The sequence below is a fragment of the Budorcas taxicolor genome, chromosome 6 (assembly GCF_023091745.1).
Source record: "Budorcas taxicolor isolate Tak-1 chromosome 6, Takin1.1, whole genome shotgun sequence".
Classification (NCBI taxonomy): Eukaryota; Metazoa; Chordata; class Mammalia; order Artiodactyla; family Bovidae; genus Budorcas; species Budorcas taxicolor.
The window spans coordinates 61887908-61906720 of NC_068915.1; the positions used below are offsets into that span (position 1 = coordinate 61887908).

General features: G+C 43.0%; 1 protein-coding gene across 1 annotated transcript in view; it reads right to left on the reverse strand.

Annotated features, from left to right (window-relative positions):
* The window catches only part of ATP8A1 (ATPase phospholipid transporting 8A1), a 226498-nt gene extending 209558 nt beyond the window's left edge, over nt 1–16940 (reverse strand). The window contains exon 1 of the mRNA XM_052641830.1: nt 16899–16940. Coding sequence (XP_052497790.1) covers nt 16899–16938 — 40 coding nt within the window. The 5' untranslated portion in view covers nt 16939–16940. The remainder of the gene's footprint in view (nt 1–16898) is intronic.
* Nucleotides 16941–18813: the final 1873 nt, after the last annotated feature.

The following is an 18813-nucleotide window of genomic DNA, read 5'->3' on the forward strand; positions in this document are numbered from 1 at the left end:
AAAACTATCAAACTATCCATTCAAACTGAAGACCTTGCTATTCAGACTTAGTTAAAATTAAAACATAGGAGAGCAGTTCACTCACCCGAAAGTCACTTAATAAGATCAAGAGGAATTCAGCACAGTACTGGGGGAAATTAAGAGGAACTTCTTCCTTCTTTGCTAATTACGTTCACTTAGAAGTCAACAAAAGGCCAACCCATGTAATCTTTCACTGAACTTTAAACCAAAATACACGAATGAGCTGCCATCTGGGGTTAAACTGAGCCAGTGATTCAGAACTCCATCCTGCAATCAAATTCTGGCTTCTTTTTAAAAAAAGATTTCCATCTGTGGAGTACAAGCAACATTATCACCTAAAAAAGAAAAGTCTAAATGCAGAAACGATAAGGATAGAAGAAAATTTAAAAAAAAAAATCCCATAAAGGTTGGACACAATACACTTCCGGGCAGACGCTTTAACCTGAGCCACCAGGTTAACCTGACCTAAGGCACAATAGGGGCTTAATTGATGGCTCGGGGGTAAAGAAGCCAACTCCCAATGCAGGAGATGCAGGTTCAGTCCCTGGTTGGGAAGATACCGTGCAGAAGGAAATGTCAACCCACTCCAGTATTCTTCCTGGGAATTCTCATGTACGGAGGAGCCTGGCAGGCTACAGTCCATGGGGTTGCAGGAGTCAGACACAAATTAGTGACTAAATAACAAAACAAGGGACTGTGGAGTTTGTTTTTCTACTCCTAGAAGTTTGAAATCATCACCATCACATCCTGAAGCCAGACCCCAGCACCCATCCAGGAGGCCACAGAGAAATCATACTGGCTACATTAAGAGTTTCAAACTGCGTTTCATTTTAGAAACCAGGGAAGGCAGGTAAATTGAGGTTTGTGGTAACTTTCTGTTTTCTTTACACTAACCTGCGAAAGATCTATTAACACCGGAGTGAGATAAATTAATAATTGTAGACTAAAGAAAATAAACCCCTTGAAAAGAAAAGAGCCACAGAAGTTTTGGAAACTTTTACTGATTTGTTAAGGTATTTCTTCCAGGTGCAAATAACTACACACATGTAGGCTATAAATATAGGGTGAATGAAGAGATGAAGTACAACAACATACTAAAAGTAAGTAGGTTAGCAAAAACCAGAAATGACATTGCAGAGAGGCTCATATTCATCAAGCTCCCAGAGTAGATATAGAACCAGCTAAAAATAAACGGGACGTGTTTACTCTTCATTTGGTAGTACTGAATTGACTGTTTAATCCGGAATTTTAAAGAAATTCTTCAAAACCAAATAACTGAGTATCATCATACCAGCTTTATCATTTCTGACAGGTGAAATTTAGAGAAGTGCAATTAGACCCATTAAGTAACTGGGCAATAGACAAATTTACCCACAAAAATATCCATATGCTCTTGGTTTCTTGGCTGGCAATCTAGATGACTTTATATAATCTATTCTTCTCTCCACAAGCAAGGAAATTCAAAGATCTACATCAGTATTTTTCAACACTGTTGGACATCATAATTATCTGGAAGATACAATATCAATGCTCAGTCCATATGCCCGATGGCCCAGACTGATTCCATTGGTCTGGGGTGAGTCCAGGCATCCAATCCCCATTTGATTCACTGTGCAGCCAGGATTGAACACCACCGACGTACACTTGACGGTAAACCTGCTGACATTACACAAGCCTCCCACTGCCCTGACCACACTGGACACACTCTACATTAAAGATGGCACAGTCACTCTTCCTCAAGTCATTTCTCTAACCCTTACTCACAACTGTGGGGAAAAAGTTATGAAAGTTGAGTGAGTCCACCTGAGAACATTCATCACATCCATTCTGGCATCAGAGTGGACTGAATCCAACTTAAGCTTAAGGTATAAAACAGCACATCAAATTTGGGTAAAATCTGTAGAGAGAGATTGGTTTCATTTCTTTGGTCAGGGAGAGGACAAGGCTTGAATTTAAAAATGAAAGTAGAATGAGACAGACTAGAAGGGGACTGGGAAGGGTCAGCTAGTCGTTAGAATGGCAGTGTGGTGCTAAGAAAAATGGTCCTGGACTATAGGTGCGCTTAGAACCAAAGCACTCCAGCATGGGGCAACAAGCTTGTCCAGAAGGGCTGGCCAAGAGCACCGAGGGGGAAAGTGAAAGCAAATGATACTCAGAGCCCCCGGCAGCTGGCTTGGCATCCAAACTCCTCACCCGGGCAGAGTGAGGGCAGAGTGAGGGCAGGCTCCTCCCCCAGAGTCCAGGGTCTCTTTCCTCAGACAGGCAGGGCCGCGAGTACTGGAGCTTTAGTTGCTGCAACAAACAGTCAGGGTCAAGGAAATGGTGACAGGGTGGTTCAAGCCACATCCTCCTACTGCTAAGGTTTTCTAGACTGGGGTAGGGCTAAATCTACATGGGGGTAAGGGAGGGACAAGGGGAAAAGACGGGCTGCAGATGCTCAAAGGAGATTTCCTCTACAAGTTGGCTTTAAGACCAGAGTTAGCCACAGAGATCGACGCTAATTAGAGAAGCTCAATTATTCTAAACTGGTGTCAGAGCAAACCATCTCTCTGATTCACCCTTGCAAATAAGTTTGCTTGCTTCATTCATGAAGATTTATCTTGTATTCTAAATAGGTCTGGCCCACTAAAGTGGTTTTCTGGTTCAAAGCCTCCATTGCCTTTGACCTTAGCAACAGTCTCCACCTAAGCTGCCACATGACTAACCCAGTCTCCTGAAGTACAACCCTGAATGGATCAAGACAAGTCATCTTCAAAGATGGGCTTACGCAAAACAATGAAGAGGCTCAATTCAAAACAGCCAGTTACCTTTGCCCAGTTCATTCAATGTGTAAATAACCCAGTAAGCCAAATTCCTTAGCCCCTTAGATTAACAAAATTGATGGCAACAATGTATATAAAGGCAAACTACCCAAAGTTACTATCCTATGTTCACACATTTCATATTAACATTCAAAAGAAAACCAACAGGAAGGTTCTGTACAGTGGTCTTATCAAATCTTTTCAAAAAGAATTACATTTAATGGGTCCAAAACAACAGGCTTTAAAAGATGCCATGATGAATTTACATGAAACCTCAAATTGCCGTGAGGGGTGTCACAAGCAGTATTATTTAAGCACTAATACATTTTGTGAGGTTTTATGAGGACATTTGAGAAGGCCTTCTGTTGGAAGGAAGTAAGGCTTAGTCTCTACTTAAGAGAGAAATATATCTACACATGTACTTTTAATAAGCTGACTTTGAGCCATCATTTCTGTTATAAAATTTTTATATTCTGAAAAACTCTGCTGCTGCTAAGTCGCTTCAGTCATGTCCGACTCTGTGCAACCCCATAGACGGCGGCCCACCAGGGTCCCCCAGCCCTGGGATTCTCCAGGCACGAACACTGGAGTGGGTTGCCATTCCCTTCTCTAATTAATCCTTAAGTCCAAGCTAGAGATATAATCTAGAGCTGTGCTGACCGGCACAGCAACCACAAGCCACACGTGGAAACTGAGCATGTGAAAGGGGACTAGTTTAAATTGAGACGTACTGTAAATACAAAATGCACAGCAGAGCTAGAAACTAGTACAAATAGAGTGCAAACTATTTCATTATTGATTTTTATATCATAGTGAAACGAGATTTTGGATCTATTAAAGAAAACATATTATTAAAATTAATTTCACTTATTTATTTTTTTATAGTGTAGCTACTAGAGTATTTACAAGTACATATGTGTCTAGCGCTTGTTGATCACTTTATTTCTCTCAGTGCTGATCTAAGATCTGAATGTCAATTTGATAGGAGTAGATTTTACAAAACCATTAGTTAAATCTTCAGTTCAGTCAGTTCAGTTGCTCAGTCGTGTCCGACTCTTAGCTGGTCTAAATTCTGACCTCTAACCCTAACAAAAAGGATAAAAAAGATCAGTATCGTGGCTACTGTGTAAGGGTTACGTGAAACCTTAGAAGCAGTAAGTTGGAACCCAAGTACATAAAACTTCAGCACATAAAAATGAACAAATCTTACTGGAAAAATAATGTAATCAAAATATACCTGATCAAATCTAATTATAATTGAAAACCTTGTAGAAAAACACCTTATGATGTATAATTTTAAAACCTATGGAGATGAAAATTAACTGAAAAACTATTTAAAATGAAAGAATTCAGACTGATGGTTAGTTTCAAAATCAACAACTTCTACTTTACATATTCTGACAGCCATGAGCAAAAACATGATTTTAGGAAGGATTTCATTTACAATGTCTTCATAAAACATATGTTATCAGAAGAATGGATAAGAAAGCTGTGGTATATATACACAATGGAGTATTACTCAACCATTAAAAAGAATACATTTGAATCAGTTCTAATGAGGTGGATGAAACTGGAGCCAATTATATACACAGTGAAGTACACCAGAAAGAAAAACACCAATACAGTATACTAACGCATATATATGGAATTCAGGAAGACGGTAATGATAACCCTGTATGTGAGACAGCAAAAGAGACACAGATGTATAGAACAGTCTTTTGGACTCTGTGGGAGAGGGAGAGGGTGGGATGATTTGGGAGAATGGCATTGAAACATGTATAATATCATATAAGAAACGAATCGCCAGTCCAGGTTCGATGCATGATACTGGATCCTTGGGGCTGGTGCACTGGGACGACCCAGAGGGATGGTACAGGGAGGGAGGAGGGAGTGGTGGTTCAGGATGGGGGACACATGTACACCCGTGGCAGATTCATGTTGATGCATGGCAAAACCAATACAATATTGTAAAGTAATTAACCTCCAATTAAATAAATAAATTTAAATTTAAAAAAAGAAATCACTTAGTTTTGTAGTTTTTTTGTAATTCTTTTTCTCTGCTTTGGTTATGTTTCTTCTGAGTACATCTATTGAAATTTTATGTAATTTTACATGTTCATTGAACCTGACGATAATAAATTAAGCTTGTCTTTAAAAAAGAAAAAAAAATAAGCTATCTAAAGAACAAATCATTAAAATGGATAGGATTTAAGAAAACTCTCCCCAGTACATAAAAGAAAAACCAATAAATGGAGAGTAAAACAAAGCTTAAATGACTCAGTATATAAAAGATATGAGTTCTCTCAATATAAATTTATAAAATTAATGCAATATCAATAAATATTCCAACACATTAACTGTATGCAATGATGCACTCATTAGTTCAAGTGGAAAAATAAGCATGAAAGTAGTCAGAGAAAAAGTTAGAGGAAAGAACAGTGATTAATTGTAATAAAGGAATTTGATAGAAGGGGCCAAAACAAACCAAAATACAGAAGAGAGGCAAAGAAGAAGGGGAGAGACTGACTCCAACCATGACTCAACTATGTATGTGAATTTAGCATATAAAAGAAACATCTCAAATCAGTGAGGGGAGAACAGATTATAAAATGTATGGTTATCATGTCAGATAGATAACAAATTGAGAAATAAACAAAATTAGACCCCTACCTTACATCTCACAACAAAATAAATCCCATAGGAATTACACATGTAACTGTTTAAAGGTGAAATCTAAAAGTATTAATACTAAAAGAAGAGCATAAGTGAAAAATTATCATTATCTTGACATAAGAAACATGACATTAAGCCAGAAATTCTAAGAAACTGAAAGATTATACTTTACAAAAATTAACCATGTACATGAGAAAACATCAAAAAAGTTAAAAGATAAACTATTAACAAGGAAAACAGTTCATGTCAGGAGCATATGATAAGCTCTTAAAATTCAATACAAGACAATCTTCATAAAGGAACTTACAATGAGGAAACAATTCAGACAAAAATAAAAATAATTACTAAAACCAATCAAGCTGTATTCAATCTTATAAGTAACAGCAATGTAAACTTAAAGGTTTTTTTCTGCACTGTATATTCAAAAGGATAAAGAAAGACTATCCATTGGTGGAAAAGGAGTAGTGGAGTAGGACCTCTGGTTTTTCAGTCAGGGTGCAAACGTGAATAATCTTTTAGCATTTTTTTGCCATTGTAAAAAAAAAGATACATACTTTTGCCCCAGAAATCCCTTTTCTCAAAGAATTTTCAAAGAAATAATCAGAAAAGTGTACAAAGATATATAAAGATGCTTATTTGTGTTTTTTTTGAAAATACATACTGGAAATGATCTACATGCCTACCCACAGAAGATTCCTTAGTTAATTATTATGCAATAACATGTATAATGCTAAGCTGCCATAAATCTGTGCATTCAACAAATAATTTTTGAGACTTCCCTGGTGGCTCAGATGGTAAAAGCATCTGCCTACAATGCAGGAGACTTGGGTTCGATCCCTGGGTTGGGAAGATCCCCTGGAGAAGGAAACAGCAACCCACTCCAGTATTCTTGCCTCAAAAATCCCATGGACAGAGGCCCCTGGTAGGCTACAGTCCCTGGGGTTGCAAAGAGTCGGACATGACTGAGCGACTTCACTTTCACTTACTAAGTGCCAGGCAGTGCTCTAGGCACTGAGGATTTAAACAGTGACAGTAGATAAAAAAATTTCTTTCCATGGGTGAAGGTGGTCAAAAGTACAAACTTTCAGCAACCTAGATGTCCATCAACAGATGAATGGATAAAGAATTTGTGGTACATATATAATGGAATATTACTCAGCCATAAAAAGGAACACATTTGAGTCAGTTGAACTGAGGTGGATGAACATAGAGCCTGCTATACAGAATGAAGTATTCTTTCATTCTGTGTAACAGAATGACAAAACAAATATTGTATATCAACACATATATATGGAGTCTAGAAAAATGGCACTGATGCACCTATTTTCAGGGCAGGAATAGAGATGTACACACAGAACAAAGTAGTGGACACAGCAGGGGAGGGAGAGGGTGGGGCAAACGGACAGTGTAACATTGAAAGGTATCCATTACCATATATAAAATAGATAGCTAGTGGGAAGTTACTGCGTAACACAGGGTGCCCTATGGCAACCTTAAAGTGGTGGGGTGGTGAGATGGGATGGGAGGCGGGAGGGAGCATGGAGAGGGAGGGGCCTTATGTATACTTACAGCTGATTCATGTTGCTTTCCTGGTGGCTTAGAGAGTAAAAAAATCTGCCAGCACTGTGGGAGACCTGGGTTCGGTACCTTGGTCGGGAAGATCCTCCTGGAGAAGGGAATGGCAACCCACTCCAGCATTCTTGCCTGGAGAATTCCATGGACAGACACGCCTGGTGGGCTACATTACAGTCCATGGGGTCGCAAAGAGTCAAGACAACGACTGAGTAATTTACACTCTCACGTTGTTGTATGGCAGAAACCAACACAACATTGTAAAATAATTCTTCTCCAATTAAAAATAAAATAACCTTTTAAAACACAGAATTCAAATTACAAGCTAAATTCTGAAGATGTCATCACAGCCTGGTAACTATAGCTAACAAGTGTTCTATATATTTGAAGTTACTAAGAGAGTAGATTTTAAAAGTCCTTATCACTACAGAGGACATCTGTAACTAGGTGAGGTGATGAATATTAACTAAAATTTTTGTGATCATTTTGCAATATAGTATATACAAATATGTTTCACACAAATATAATTCAGTTCAGTTGCTCAGTTGTGTCCGACTCTTTGTGACCCCATGAATTGCAGCACGCCAGGCCCCCCTGTCCATCACCAACTCCCAGAGTTCACTCAAACTCATGTCCATCGAGTCGGTGATGCCATCCAGCCATCTCATCCTCTGTGGTCCCCTTCTCCTCTGCCCCCCAATCCCTCCCAGCATCAGAGTCTTTTCCAATGAGTCAATTCTTTGCATCAGGTGGCCAAAGTATTGGAGTTTCAGCTTTAGCATCATATCTCAATAAAACTAGAAAAATTAAAATTTAAAATCCCATCCTTTCTGGAAGAAAGTGTTAGTTGCTCAGTCATGTCTGACTCTTTGTGACCCCAGGGACAGTAGCCTGCCAGGCTCCTCTGTCCAAGGAATTCTCCAGGGAAGAATACTGGAGTGGGCAGCCATACCCTTACCATGAGATCTTCTCGACTTAGGAATTGAACCTGGGTCTCCTGCATTGCACACAGATTCTTCACTATCTGAGCCACTGGGGAAATCTTTATGGAGTTTACATAAATTTACAATATATTTCTCTTCTGGAAAATTGTTGGAATGGATATCTATTCAATGATAATGCATATTAAATGTATTAAATTATATTAAATGTATATTAAATTATATTTCATGTATATATTAAATGGTTATATTTAGATGGCTTAGTTTGGGGTGATTTTTACTGTCCTCTTAACATCTCTGCACTATGAGTTTTTTTTCCAATGAGAAGCTGTTGCTTCTGCAATCAAGAGAACAAAACTAAGTTCTGTCATTAAAAATAAAGTTGAGTTATCTGTTCATCTGACAAAAGCTGTAAGTGCAAGAATACAGCAGTGAACAGGTAACGCAAAAAATCGCTCCCTTTTCAATGGTCAGGTTCCAATTAGGAGGGTATCAAGTAGGTCTGATTATAAGGCAACTATAGGTCATTTCATCTTTATTTAGGTCACAAGATTCATTTAAGTCAATCCTACTATGCCCTAGGCAATGTTCTCAGTACATCAGTAAACAAAACAGACAAAAAGAATCCCTGCCTTTAGGGAGCTTACTACCCAGAGGATGAGAACATTGAAAGATGTGGCTTCCAGGGAGTAGTGAAGAATGAATCTGCTGCCTTTACAACATTTACATTGTAATAAAATTATGTGATTAGAAATCCAACATAGCAGCAAATATTTCACTAACTTCAAAAGCACAGTCTTTATCTATGCAAACTTTCCTTAAGCCTGTAAGGTCGGTATGAACTGATTCAGTTCTCATTGTTTTTGAAATTATATAAGTGAAATAAAAGAATAATGTACTATAGATTAAAAAGACTAAAATAATTTAGTTTTGCCACACTTAATAGCTCCAGGATTACACTAGGCAAAATAACATGTTTTGGGAATTCCCAAATATTGACCACATGAAGCATCACTATACTCACATATCTACTCTGTGAAAGAATGTCATGTCAGTTATAAATCTATAACTCATTTTCATGATTTCTTTGGGGAATCCTTCATTCGCTATACCTTTCTATCCCACCATCCAATTAGCTGGCACACAGCAGGTGCATAATACATGCTTGTTAAAGGAAGAAGGCTCTTAGCCTTCTTTTACCTGGACAAATGAAATAGCCTCTTAAAATTTTCTTTTTAACAATTTTTATACAAATTACCTCCACGCTCCTTTTGTTGCATTTTAAGTAAATAAAATGTAGTATTTTTTATAATTACAAATACTTTAAAGGTGCCATTTACACAGGTCAGTTTAGGAAAACAATCCCTAGGACAACTTCTAAATTTATCACTTAGTACATGTTTTACATAATCAAATGAATGCCTTACATTTTAGTATCATAATATTCAATAGTGTAAAACACAAACCATTGGATTGTGGTTGTAGTTGTTCAGTTGCTAAGTCAAGTCTGACTCTTTGCGACCCTACTGGACAGGTATGTGGTGGTTTTCTTTTTTGGTGTGTATTTCCTTAGTTTTGAACAATGGTCATTATTTTGTAACTCATGAGCTCTAGAACACCTCTTTTAATCAAGCAAAACCTCTGACAATCTGACAGTGACAATGCCTGTCAGCTGCCTATCCAATAACAATTTTTCCTTTTTCTTTTAATAATAAAGCACGCCAACTAGAAAACTCCAGCTTTCCTGGCAGAAGCGAGCCAATGCAAAATAACCATTAGTCTTGGTGTGGTACTTTCAAGAAAAACCTTTGGTCTCACACTCTTCTTCATTTTTCTTCTGACCTGGAACTCCTATACACTGGCTGGTACCCCAGCAACCAGATTACGACTTTAAGGAAGTTATACACTTAGGATGATGAGGCAGAAAGGCATAAGCAGCCCATGTCCCTTATGACTTTATTTGGTAGGCACAGGTGACCTGGACTGTCTTCATGCTAGTTTTACAACTTCGAGAAAAATTCTGTTCTGTGTAGACCACTGTTATTTCAGTCCCTGTTTCTAGCATTTTTAATGCTGTATTTAGAGGCTTATTTGATTTAGCTGCAGTAAAAGTGAAGGGACATATGATTCTTAGTCTTCTGCGTTATTTAGCCTTGCTTTCTGGCAAACTTATCTACCAGGGTTTCAACGATTATCTCTGAACCAGAGATTCTGATTTGCTCTTCCCTACATCTAACCTCTCAATTTCAAAGTATCTCAAAACATGTCCATTTGGATGTCCCTCAATTACTTCAGAATTTGAATTTATATTCTCTTACTATATTGAAACTCCTTCTCAATTTCCTTATGTTTTAATATCTTTTCCCAATCAATCAGGTTGAAGACTGTAAAGCAGAGATCCTTAAAATGTGTTTCACCTACAGTGGAACATTCCAGCAGGTCATGAAGAATGCAGTCCCATGGCAGATCCACTGAACAGATCTTCATGACGCAGCTCAAGAAACAGCAGTCTTGATGAGATACCTGGGATCTTGTAAACATTGAAGTCGGAGAATCTCCTTTTATTTTAATGTTTTTTGTGGTGTATTCACTCTATCACAATGTTCTATGACACGACCTTAGTCACCTCATTTCCTACTATGTTCCCCTTCTCCCCTGACCCGCCCGCCACCGGATTCCTCTAACACTCCTAACTCTTTCCTGCCTTGGGGCCTCTGCCTGGAACCTTCTTCCCCCAGATTCCCAGCAGGCTTAATCCACCTTCTTCACATCCACTTTTCAATGAAGGCTAGCCTAACCAACCCATTTAAAGTTGTAATTCATCCACCAACCTTATGCATCTTACCTTCTCTTTATCTGTCCCATAGCACTTATCACATAATAAAGTCTGTAACTTGCTAACTTTTTGTGTTTGTTTTGTCTCTTGCCTCACTAGAATGTTAGCACCTCCAGGGCAGGGCTTTTTCTAAATTCTGTTTGCTCACTGATTTATTTCAAGTATGGTACTTGAAATTTCAGAAATTTCAAGTATGGTATTTATAGGAGTTCAATAGATTATCTGTTAAACGAGATAATGATTTATTGAGAAATAGCTCTAATTCCTCCCTTTCCAGTCTCACTGCTCCACTCCAGTACTAATCCTGGTCTTTGTCATTTATAGACCTTAAAACACACACACACACACGTCTATTTACATTTCCTACAAACCATCCAACATACTCTGGGGATGTCACTTCCCTACAGTGATTTGGCTCCTAACTGGCCCTTTTGGAGGTATTTTACTTTGATCTCATGCTTGAATGAGAACTGGATTAGAAGAACTCTAAGGTCCTTTTAAAATATTTCATTCAAACTCCAAATGACTCATCCTGGTATTTAAAATACTCTATAATCTAGAAGTATTTATTTATCCAAATGTATGCTCTATTTCTTCTCAGTTTCCCTCTGTTCCTGGCCAGTTTAAGAACTCTCAAGTAAGCCATAGACATGTTCAGCAGTTTTTCAGTTGGTTACTCTCTAACCTCAGCGCCCTCCTGACTACTGAAATAGATGGCATTATCTTAGAACCTTGGTATTCACACCGTGACTTGCAGGCCATCACCCAGCATCACCCACGAGCTTGTCAGAAATGCATCTCCAGCCCTACTCATCTAGAAGCTGCATCTAACAATATCCCCAGGTGATTGGTGCACACCTTAAAGTTTGAGAAGCATTGTGTGAGGACTCATTTCAAAATATTTCTCAAGGAATGTTTCCTCACAGGCTTCATGTTCTTATGTCTGATCTTTCACAGCTCTTTGTTACCCACAGCAAGCACACTGTTCAATTAATAACATCCCCCATAGCAAGCACACTGTTCAAATAATAACATCCCCTCCTTGACTATTTCTTACTTCATGGACGTTCTTTCTCCTCGATTTGGTTGTAAACAACCTGCACACAGAGCAGCCATGCATCTGGCCAATCTGGATGCAGGGACTAGAAACCCATTCAAATCGCTTAAAGTAAAAATAAGCCTGTTCTAAGGCTACTTGTTGAATTGGGACAAAAAGAGTCAGGGGTGGGGGGGGAGGGCGGGGGGGGGGGGGGGAGGAGGTGCTCTAGAGTGGTGGGGGGAGGTGCTCTAGAGTGGGGGGGAGGAGGTGCTCTAGAGTGGAGGGGGGAGGTGCTCTAGAGTGGGGGGGGGAGGTGCTCTAGAGTGGTGGGGGGAGGTGCTCTAGAGTGGGGGGGAGGAGGTGCTCTAGAGTGGGGGGGGAGGTGCTCTAGAGTGGGGGGGAGGAGGTGCTCTAGAGTGGAGGGGGGGTGCTCTAGAGTGGGGGGGAGGTGCTCTAGAGTGGTGGGGGGAGGTGCTCTAGAGTGGGGGGAGGAGGTGCTCTAGAGTGGAGGGGGGAGGTGCTCTAGAGTGGGGGGGGAGGAGGTGCTCTAGAGTGGGGGGGAGGAGGTGCTCTAGAGTGGGGGGGGGAGGTGCTCTAGAGTGGGGGGGGGAGGTGCTCTAGAGTGGGGGGGAGGAGGTGCTCTAGAGTGGAGGGGGGGTGCTCTAGAGTGGGGGGGAGGAGGTGCTCTAGAGTGGAGGGGGGGTGCTCTAGAGTGGGGGGGAGGGGGGGAGGTGCTCTAGAGTGGGGGGAGGAGGTGCTCTAGAGTGGAGGGGGAGGGGCTCTAGAGTGGGGGGGAGGGGGGGGAGGTGCTCTAGAGTGGGGGGAGGAGGTGCTCTAGAGTGGAGGGGGGGTGCTCTAGAGTGGGGGGGAGGAGGTGCTCTAGAGTGGTGGGGGGAGGTGCTCTAGAGTGGGGGGGGGAGGAGGTGCTCTAGAGTGGAGGGGGAGGGGCTCTAGAGTGGGGGGGAGGAGGTGCTCTAGAGTGGAGGGGGGGTGCTCTAGAGTGGAGGGGGGGTGCTCTAGAGTGGGGGGGAGGAGGTGCTCTAGAGTGGTGGGGGGAGGTGCTCTAGACTGGGGGGGAGGAGGTGCTCTAGAGTGGGGGGGAGGAGGTGCTCTAGAGTGGGGGGGAGGAGGTGCTCTAGAGTGGGGGGGGAGGTGCTCTAGAGTGGGGGGGAGGAGGTGCTCTAGAGTGGAGGGGGGGTGCTCTAGAGTGGGGGGGAGGTGCTCTAGACTGGGGGGGAGGAGGTGCTCTAGAGTGGGGGGGGAGGTGCTCTAGAGTGGGGGGGGAGGTGCTCTAGAGTGGGGGGAGGAGGTGCTCTAGAGTGGAGGGGGAGGGGCTCTAGAGTTGGGGGGAGGGGGGGGAGGTGCCTAGGGACGGGGCCGCCCTCTTTCAGCACCTGTGTCTCTCTGCCTCATTCCTTCCATCCAGGCCACTCTCTCCTATCTTTCTGTGTTCACGTGCACACTTTCTGCTTCCTCATAGGAGCAGCATCCGCACAACCTAAGGCAGCCAGCCATTCACTCCCCCACCAGCCTATTCTCCTCTGCCCCTTTCTGCTTCAACCTTCACTCTAAGTCTCTAAGCTCAACTTTTCCCATGGGAGAGAGGATCACCACAAAGCCTTGGCTTTTAGAGCCAAAACCCAAGGTTACAAGTGTTGAGCCACCTATGGATTGTCTGCTCTTTGTCAGAAGCCTACCCTGGTCCAACCCACTGAAGCTAAGGAGGCTGCAGTTCAGAACAATGCCATCAGGCAGCAGGAGCTGTCAAAAGAGATTATTCTTTAGGAAAGAAAAGTGTGGGTGGAGCAGGCAATGAGCCACATCGCCAGCCCACAGCATCATTATCAATGTCCTCACCACAGTCCCAAGCAAAATGCTGAGCATATAATAAACTGACCAACCAATATGGGGGAGGGGTCATTCACTGACTGCCACTATGCCTCTGACAATGTACCAAGCACCTCAATCACTTGGGACACAGTTTCATCAACTATCAGATGGGACCATCTTCACCAAACTTCAGGAGTGCTGTAAGGTCCTATACGGCAATCTTTGTAAAAATGCTTTGAAAAATATACATGTCAATCAAAAACAATACTGTTGCCTCTCAGATAAAATCCTCTGATACAGTAGAAGTTTCACATAGTTTTCTGGTCCTTTCTCTTTTCCCATTTCACACGATATGGAATCCAGCAACTGCTATTATTTGAAAGCACAATCCCAACTATTACCACTATACTTTCATACCTTCATGGCTCACTCAAATGATGATTAAGAAAATTCATTCATTATTACCAAAAAGACAACAGATAACAACTGTTGGTGAGGGTGAAGAGAAAAGGGAAACGTCATGCATGTGTTGGGTGGAAATGTAAATTTATGCAGCCACTACTGAATACAGTACAGAGGTTCTCCAAAAAATTAAAAACAGAGCTACCATATGATCCAGCAATTTCACTCCTAGGTATTTATCCAAAGAAAACAAAAACACTAATTAGAAAAGATATATGCATCACTGTGTTCATTGCAGCAGTTTTTCTAATAGCCAAGACATGGAAGCAAGCTAAGCGCAATCAATAGATGAATGAATGAAGACGATGCAGTGTGTGTGTATATGAATATTACTCAGTCATAAACAAAGAATGAAATCTTGCCATTCGACAACATGGGTGGATCTAGAGGGTATTATGCTAAGTGAAATAAGCCAGGGAAAGACAAGTGCTGCATTTCACCTATATGCGGAATCTATAAAACAAGTGAAGAAACATAGCAAAACAGAAACCGTGTCATAAATACACAGAACGAACAGGTGGTTGCCAGTGGGAATTGGTGTGGGGAGGGTAGAGAAATAGGTGATGAAGATTAAAAGGTACAAACTTTCAGTTGCAAAATACATGAGTCTTGTATATGAAATGTACAGTGAGGCAAATATAGTCAATAATTATGCAATAACTTTGTATGTGGACAGAGGGTAACTAGACATTATGCTGATCATTTTGAAATGTTTAGAAATATCAAATCACCATGTTCTGTAACAGAAACTAACATATTCTTATAGGTTAATTATACTTGAAAACACACAAACTCAGAAAGAAGATGAGATTGGTGGTTACCAGAGGGGGAGTGTGGGGGAGAGGGTGAAGGTAATCAAAACATACAAATGTCCAGTTATAAGATAAACAAATACTAGGGGTGTAATGCACAACATGATAAATATAATTATGTTTATATATGAAATGTTAGAAGAGTAAGTCTCAACAGTTCTCATCATAAGGAAAAAAATTTTTTCTGTTTCTTTAATTTTGTATCTATATAAGTTGATGAATGTTGACTAAACTTAATATGGTAATTTTTCATGATGTATGGAAGTCAAATCATTGTCATATATCATAATACCACATGTCAATTATAGCTCAATAAAACTGGAAGAAAAAATAAGAGAAAATGTATTTTACTCAGAAGTGTAAAAAAAAAAAGAATGCACACATTTTTCACTGTGTACATTTAAAGACAGTGTGCATCTAAAAGGTGCCCTGTATAATTTTCATTACATTACAAATGCAAGAAGTATGTATGAAATTCCTAAGCAGGACACAGGTTTTCTGACTCTTGTGTGGCCTTCTCCCCAAAGTGCTGTAATCAGAAAATCAGATCTATGAGGGCCCCACTCTTTGTGACCTATGTACTATAGTCCTCCAGGCTCCTCTGTCCATGAAGTTCTCTGGGCAAGAACACTGCAGTGGGTAGCCATTCCCTTCTCCATGGGATCTTCCTGACCTAGGGACTAAACCCAGGTCTCCTGCATTGCAGGCAGATTCTTTACTGTCAGAGCCACCTTGGAAGGCCATTAGAGCCCAGAGGCCCCATTTTTAAAATCAAGGCTCAGAGGAGGAAAATAATAAAATGGCCCGTCTCAAACCCCTGCAATCCAATTCTCCTAACTTCTATAGCTTTTTTCCTAAAATCATTTTACCAGTTGCCAAACATTAAAGGGTGGAAGGGGTGGGGGTGAAGGATGGACACCAGTGACCACAGCCAAGTTCTCGAAAACAAGTTATGAGAACCTAAGCCACCCTTTTGCAGGATTCAAGTATGGGTTTATGGGAGAGAAAAAAGAAAACAAAGCTCAAGATCTGTACAGTCTTGGCTTCATCATGAACAAAACAAAACAAACAAAAAAATATTTACGAATTGACGGCCATATGCTGGGCAGGATGCTGAGGGCTCCTCAGAGGATGAAGAGTCTCAGCCCTCCAAAAGTGTATTTGCCTTTACCCTCCGGCATCTGTTGCTCATTGCTGACAAGTGCAGCCATTCAACAACTGGCCCTGGGTGGAGCAAGAGAATAGCTTCCACCTTGCTAAAAAGTCAACGCAGCTGGGCCAAAGTGCAAGTATCAGGTAAACGGAAAAACAAAAACAAAACCTCGGAATGGAGCTGGGTGAGACACCGCTGCAAGAGGCAGAACTGCAGAGACTGTAACGCACAGCACCCGCTGAGCGCCCAACCCCAATCAGGCTCCTCCCGCTCCGAGTGGCGAGGGGCTGCGGATCAAACGATCCTGCATCCTGGGAAAGGCAATTTCAGTTCTCGGGGTGTCGTGATGTGGGGGCTGCACAAAGGTGGGCGGCGGGCTGGGGATCTGCAGTCCTAGAATGGAGAAGCAGAGTGGAGACCTAGAGGTTTGTGCGATAGTGAGGAGAGAGGTGGGCAGGGCGAGAGCGCAGAGACCGAACAGTCACGCTGCGGCGTATAAAGAGCCGTGGGGATCCCACCGAGGACACCAATATCCGGGCTCTGCAGCCGCGAAGGGGTCTGCGAGGGCGCCGAAGACAGTGCAGGGAGAAGGTTTCGCCAGGGACCAGGCACAACAGCCAGACATTCCTGGGGGAAGGGGTGGGACGGGCATCTCTTCCGCGACATACACAGACACACACACCGCCCCACTCCCGGCTGGCTCCGAGTCGCCTCCGTTCGCGCTCCGCACCCAGCCCGGCGCTGCGGCGGGCACTTACCCTCGGCGCGGGACCGGATCTCCGACACGGTCCTCCGCATGGTGGGCATCGCAGCAGCCGCCGCAGGTGCGTCCTTAAACCAGACCCTGCACCTGTCACGGCGCCGCGCGGGCGGGGAATCTGCCTTCCCTGAGCCGAGCGATCAGCAGCCGCGCGGGCCCTGCCGGCCACCCAGGGCAGCGCCTCGGCCGGGAGAGGCCCTCGCACACCTGCGGAAGGAGGAAGAGACCACGAAGGTGTCCGCAGAGCCCAGCGAGATCTGCCAGCAGCCGCGCCGGGGGCGGCTCGGCGAGGGGCGGAGCTCGGGCCCCGGCGCTGGCGCCGGGGGAGGGATCGTCGGGGCGCGCGCTCACTTGCTCCGGCTGCCTCGCGACAGGGAAGGCGGGAGAGGGGCAGGGTGAGACCTGGCGGAGCCTCTTGTCGCCCCGCCCCGCTTTGGACTGTACCACCTGCGGGGGACGGACCGGGGAGCTGCTGGCTTACTCCACCCCGGGCGCCCTCTTTCCACCCCGTGACTTCGGCTCTTCCGGTCCTTCCTTAGTAGCTTTCAGATTTTTCCAAGACTTGGCCAAAGACAAAGGCTGCTCTGGCTCCTTCATCCTTGCAAATCCTCTTCTGCCACCCTCTGCTTTTAATAACAGTGGGGTCGCCCGTGGTCCGGAGAGTGGGTTTGGGTCTGAGTCGGCAGGAGAGAGGCTACAGGGGAGAAAGGGCTTGGGCGCACATGGCTAAGTTCCAGCCTGAGCGTTGGAAGGGGTCTGCGTGCTCGCCGCCTGGGTGGAGTTCTAGCCTCCCTCACAGCGAGCAGCCCTCGCGGCCCGAGTCGCACCTGCTCTGTCGTCTGGTTCGCAAGCAACAGGCTCTGAGGCCGGGGTCCCTGGGCGCTGATGGCTCCTCCTCCCGCCGGTGCTCCGGGCCGGCCTGCCAGTGGCCCGGTGCCTCTCGCTAATGCGTGTTCTGCAGCCTGACAAAGCTCTGGACTTGGCATAAAATCCAACTATTGGGCCAGGTGCTTCAAAAAAGGACTTTTTTGGTTTGAGGTTTTTTTTTTTTTTTTTAAGTCAAACCTTCAGGAAGTTGGGAGCAGTCGTTTTACCCAAAAAAGGGAAGAGGCATCCAAGTATACAATCCATGAGTACATTAAATTTTATTTTGCTCCGTATTCTAGAAATCACCGACTCAGTGGACATGAGTTTGAGTAAGCTCCAGTAGATAGTGAAGGACAGGAAAGCCTGGCATGCTGCAGTCTATGGGGTTGCAAATAGTCAGACACGACTTAGCAATTGAACAAATCTTAGAAATAATCGTAACCTCATTACCTTTTATTTTGTATACAGAGATCTATATTAACAAGTTATCAAAACAAGTACGATATTTATTGCTGATTTCATCTTTTGGATGTAAGGTTTTGTATAGATCCTGGTGAGCGGCTAAAATAGCAAGAAAGGAATAAAGTGTTAGAAGCTCCTTGCCCTCTTCCTCCAGCACTGGGTGGAAGAGGGCTTTACATGGAGTGAAAAAAGAAAAAAAGTGAAGTCGCTCAGTCGTGTCCGACTCTTTGCGACCCCATGGGCTGTAGCCTACCAGGCTCCTCTGTCCATGGGATTTTCCAGGCAAGAGTATTGGAGTAGGTTGCCGTTTCCTTCTCCAGAGTACTCTGGAAAGGTCTAAACAGAGATATAAGTGATTATTCCCAAGCCTCAGGAAAAAATAAAACTCTGCTAATAGTATCATATCTCCATTTGTGGTATTTTTTCTGCCTCCTGCAGGTAGCATTTGCTAATCAGCCCTACCCTTCATTAATTCTGGATCAGGCAGTCGATGCATATTTATGAAGAACTCACTCTAGTTGGCTCTGATTCAGAGGCTGGGGTTAGAACAAAGAAAATATAATTCCAGTGTTCATGAAACATTG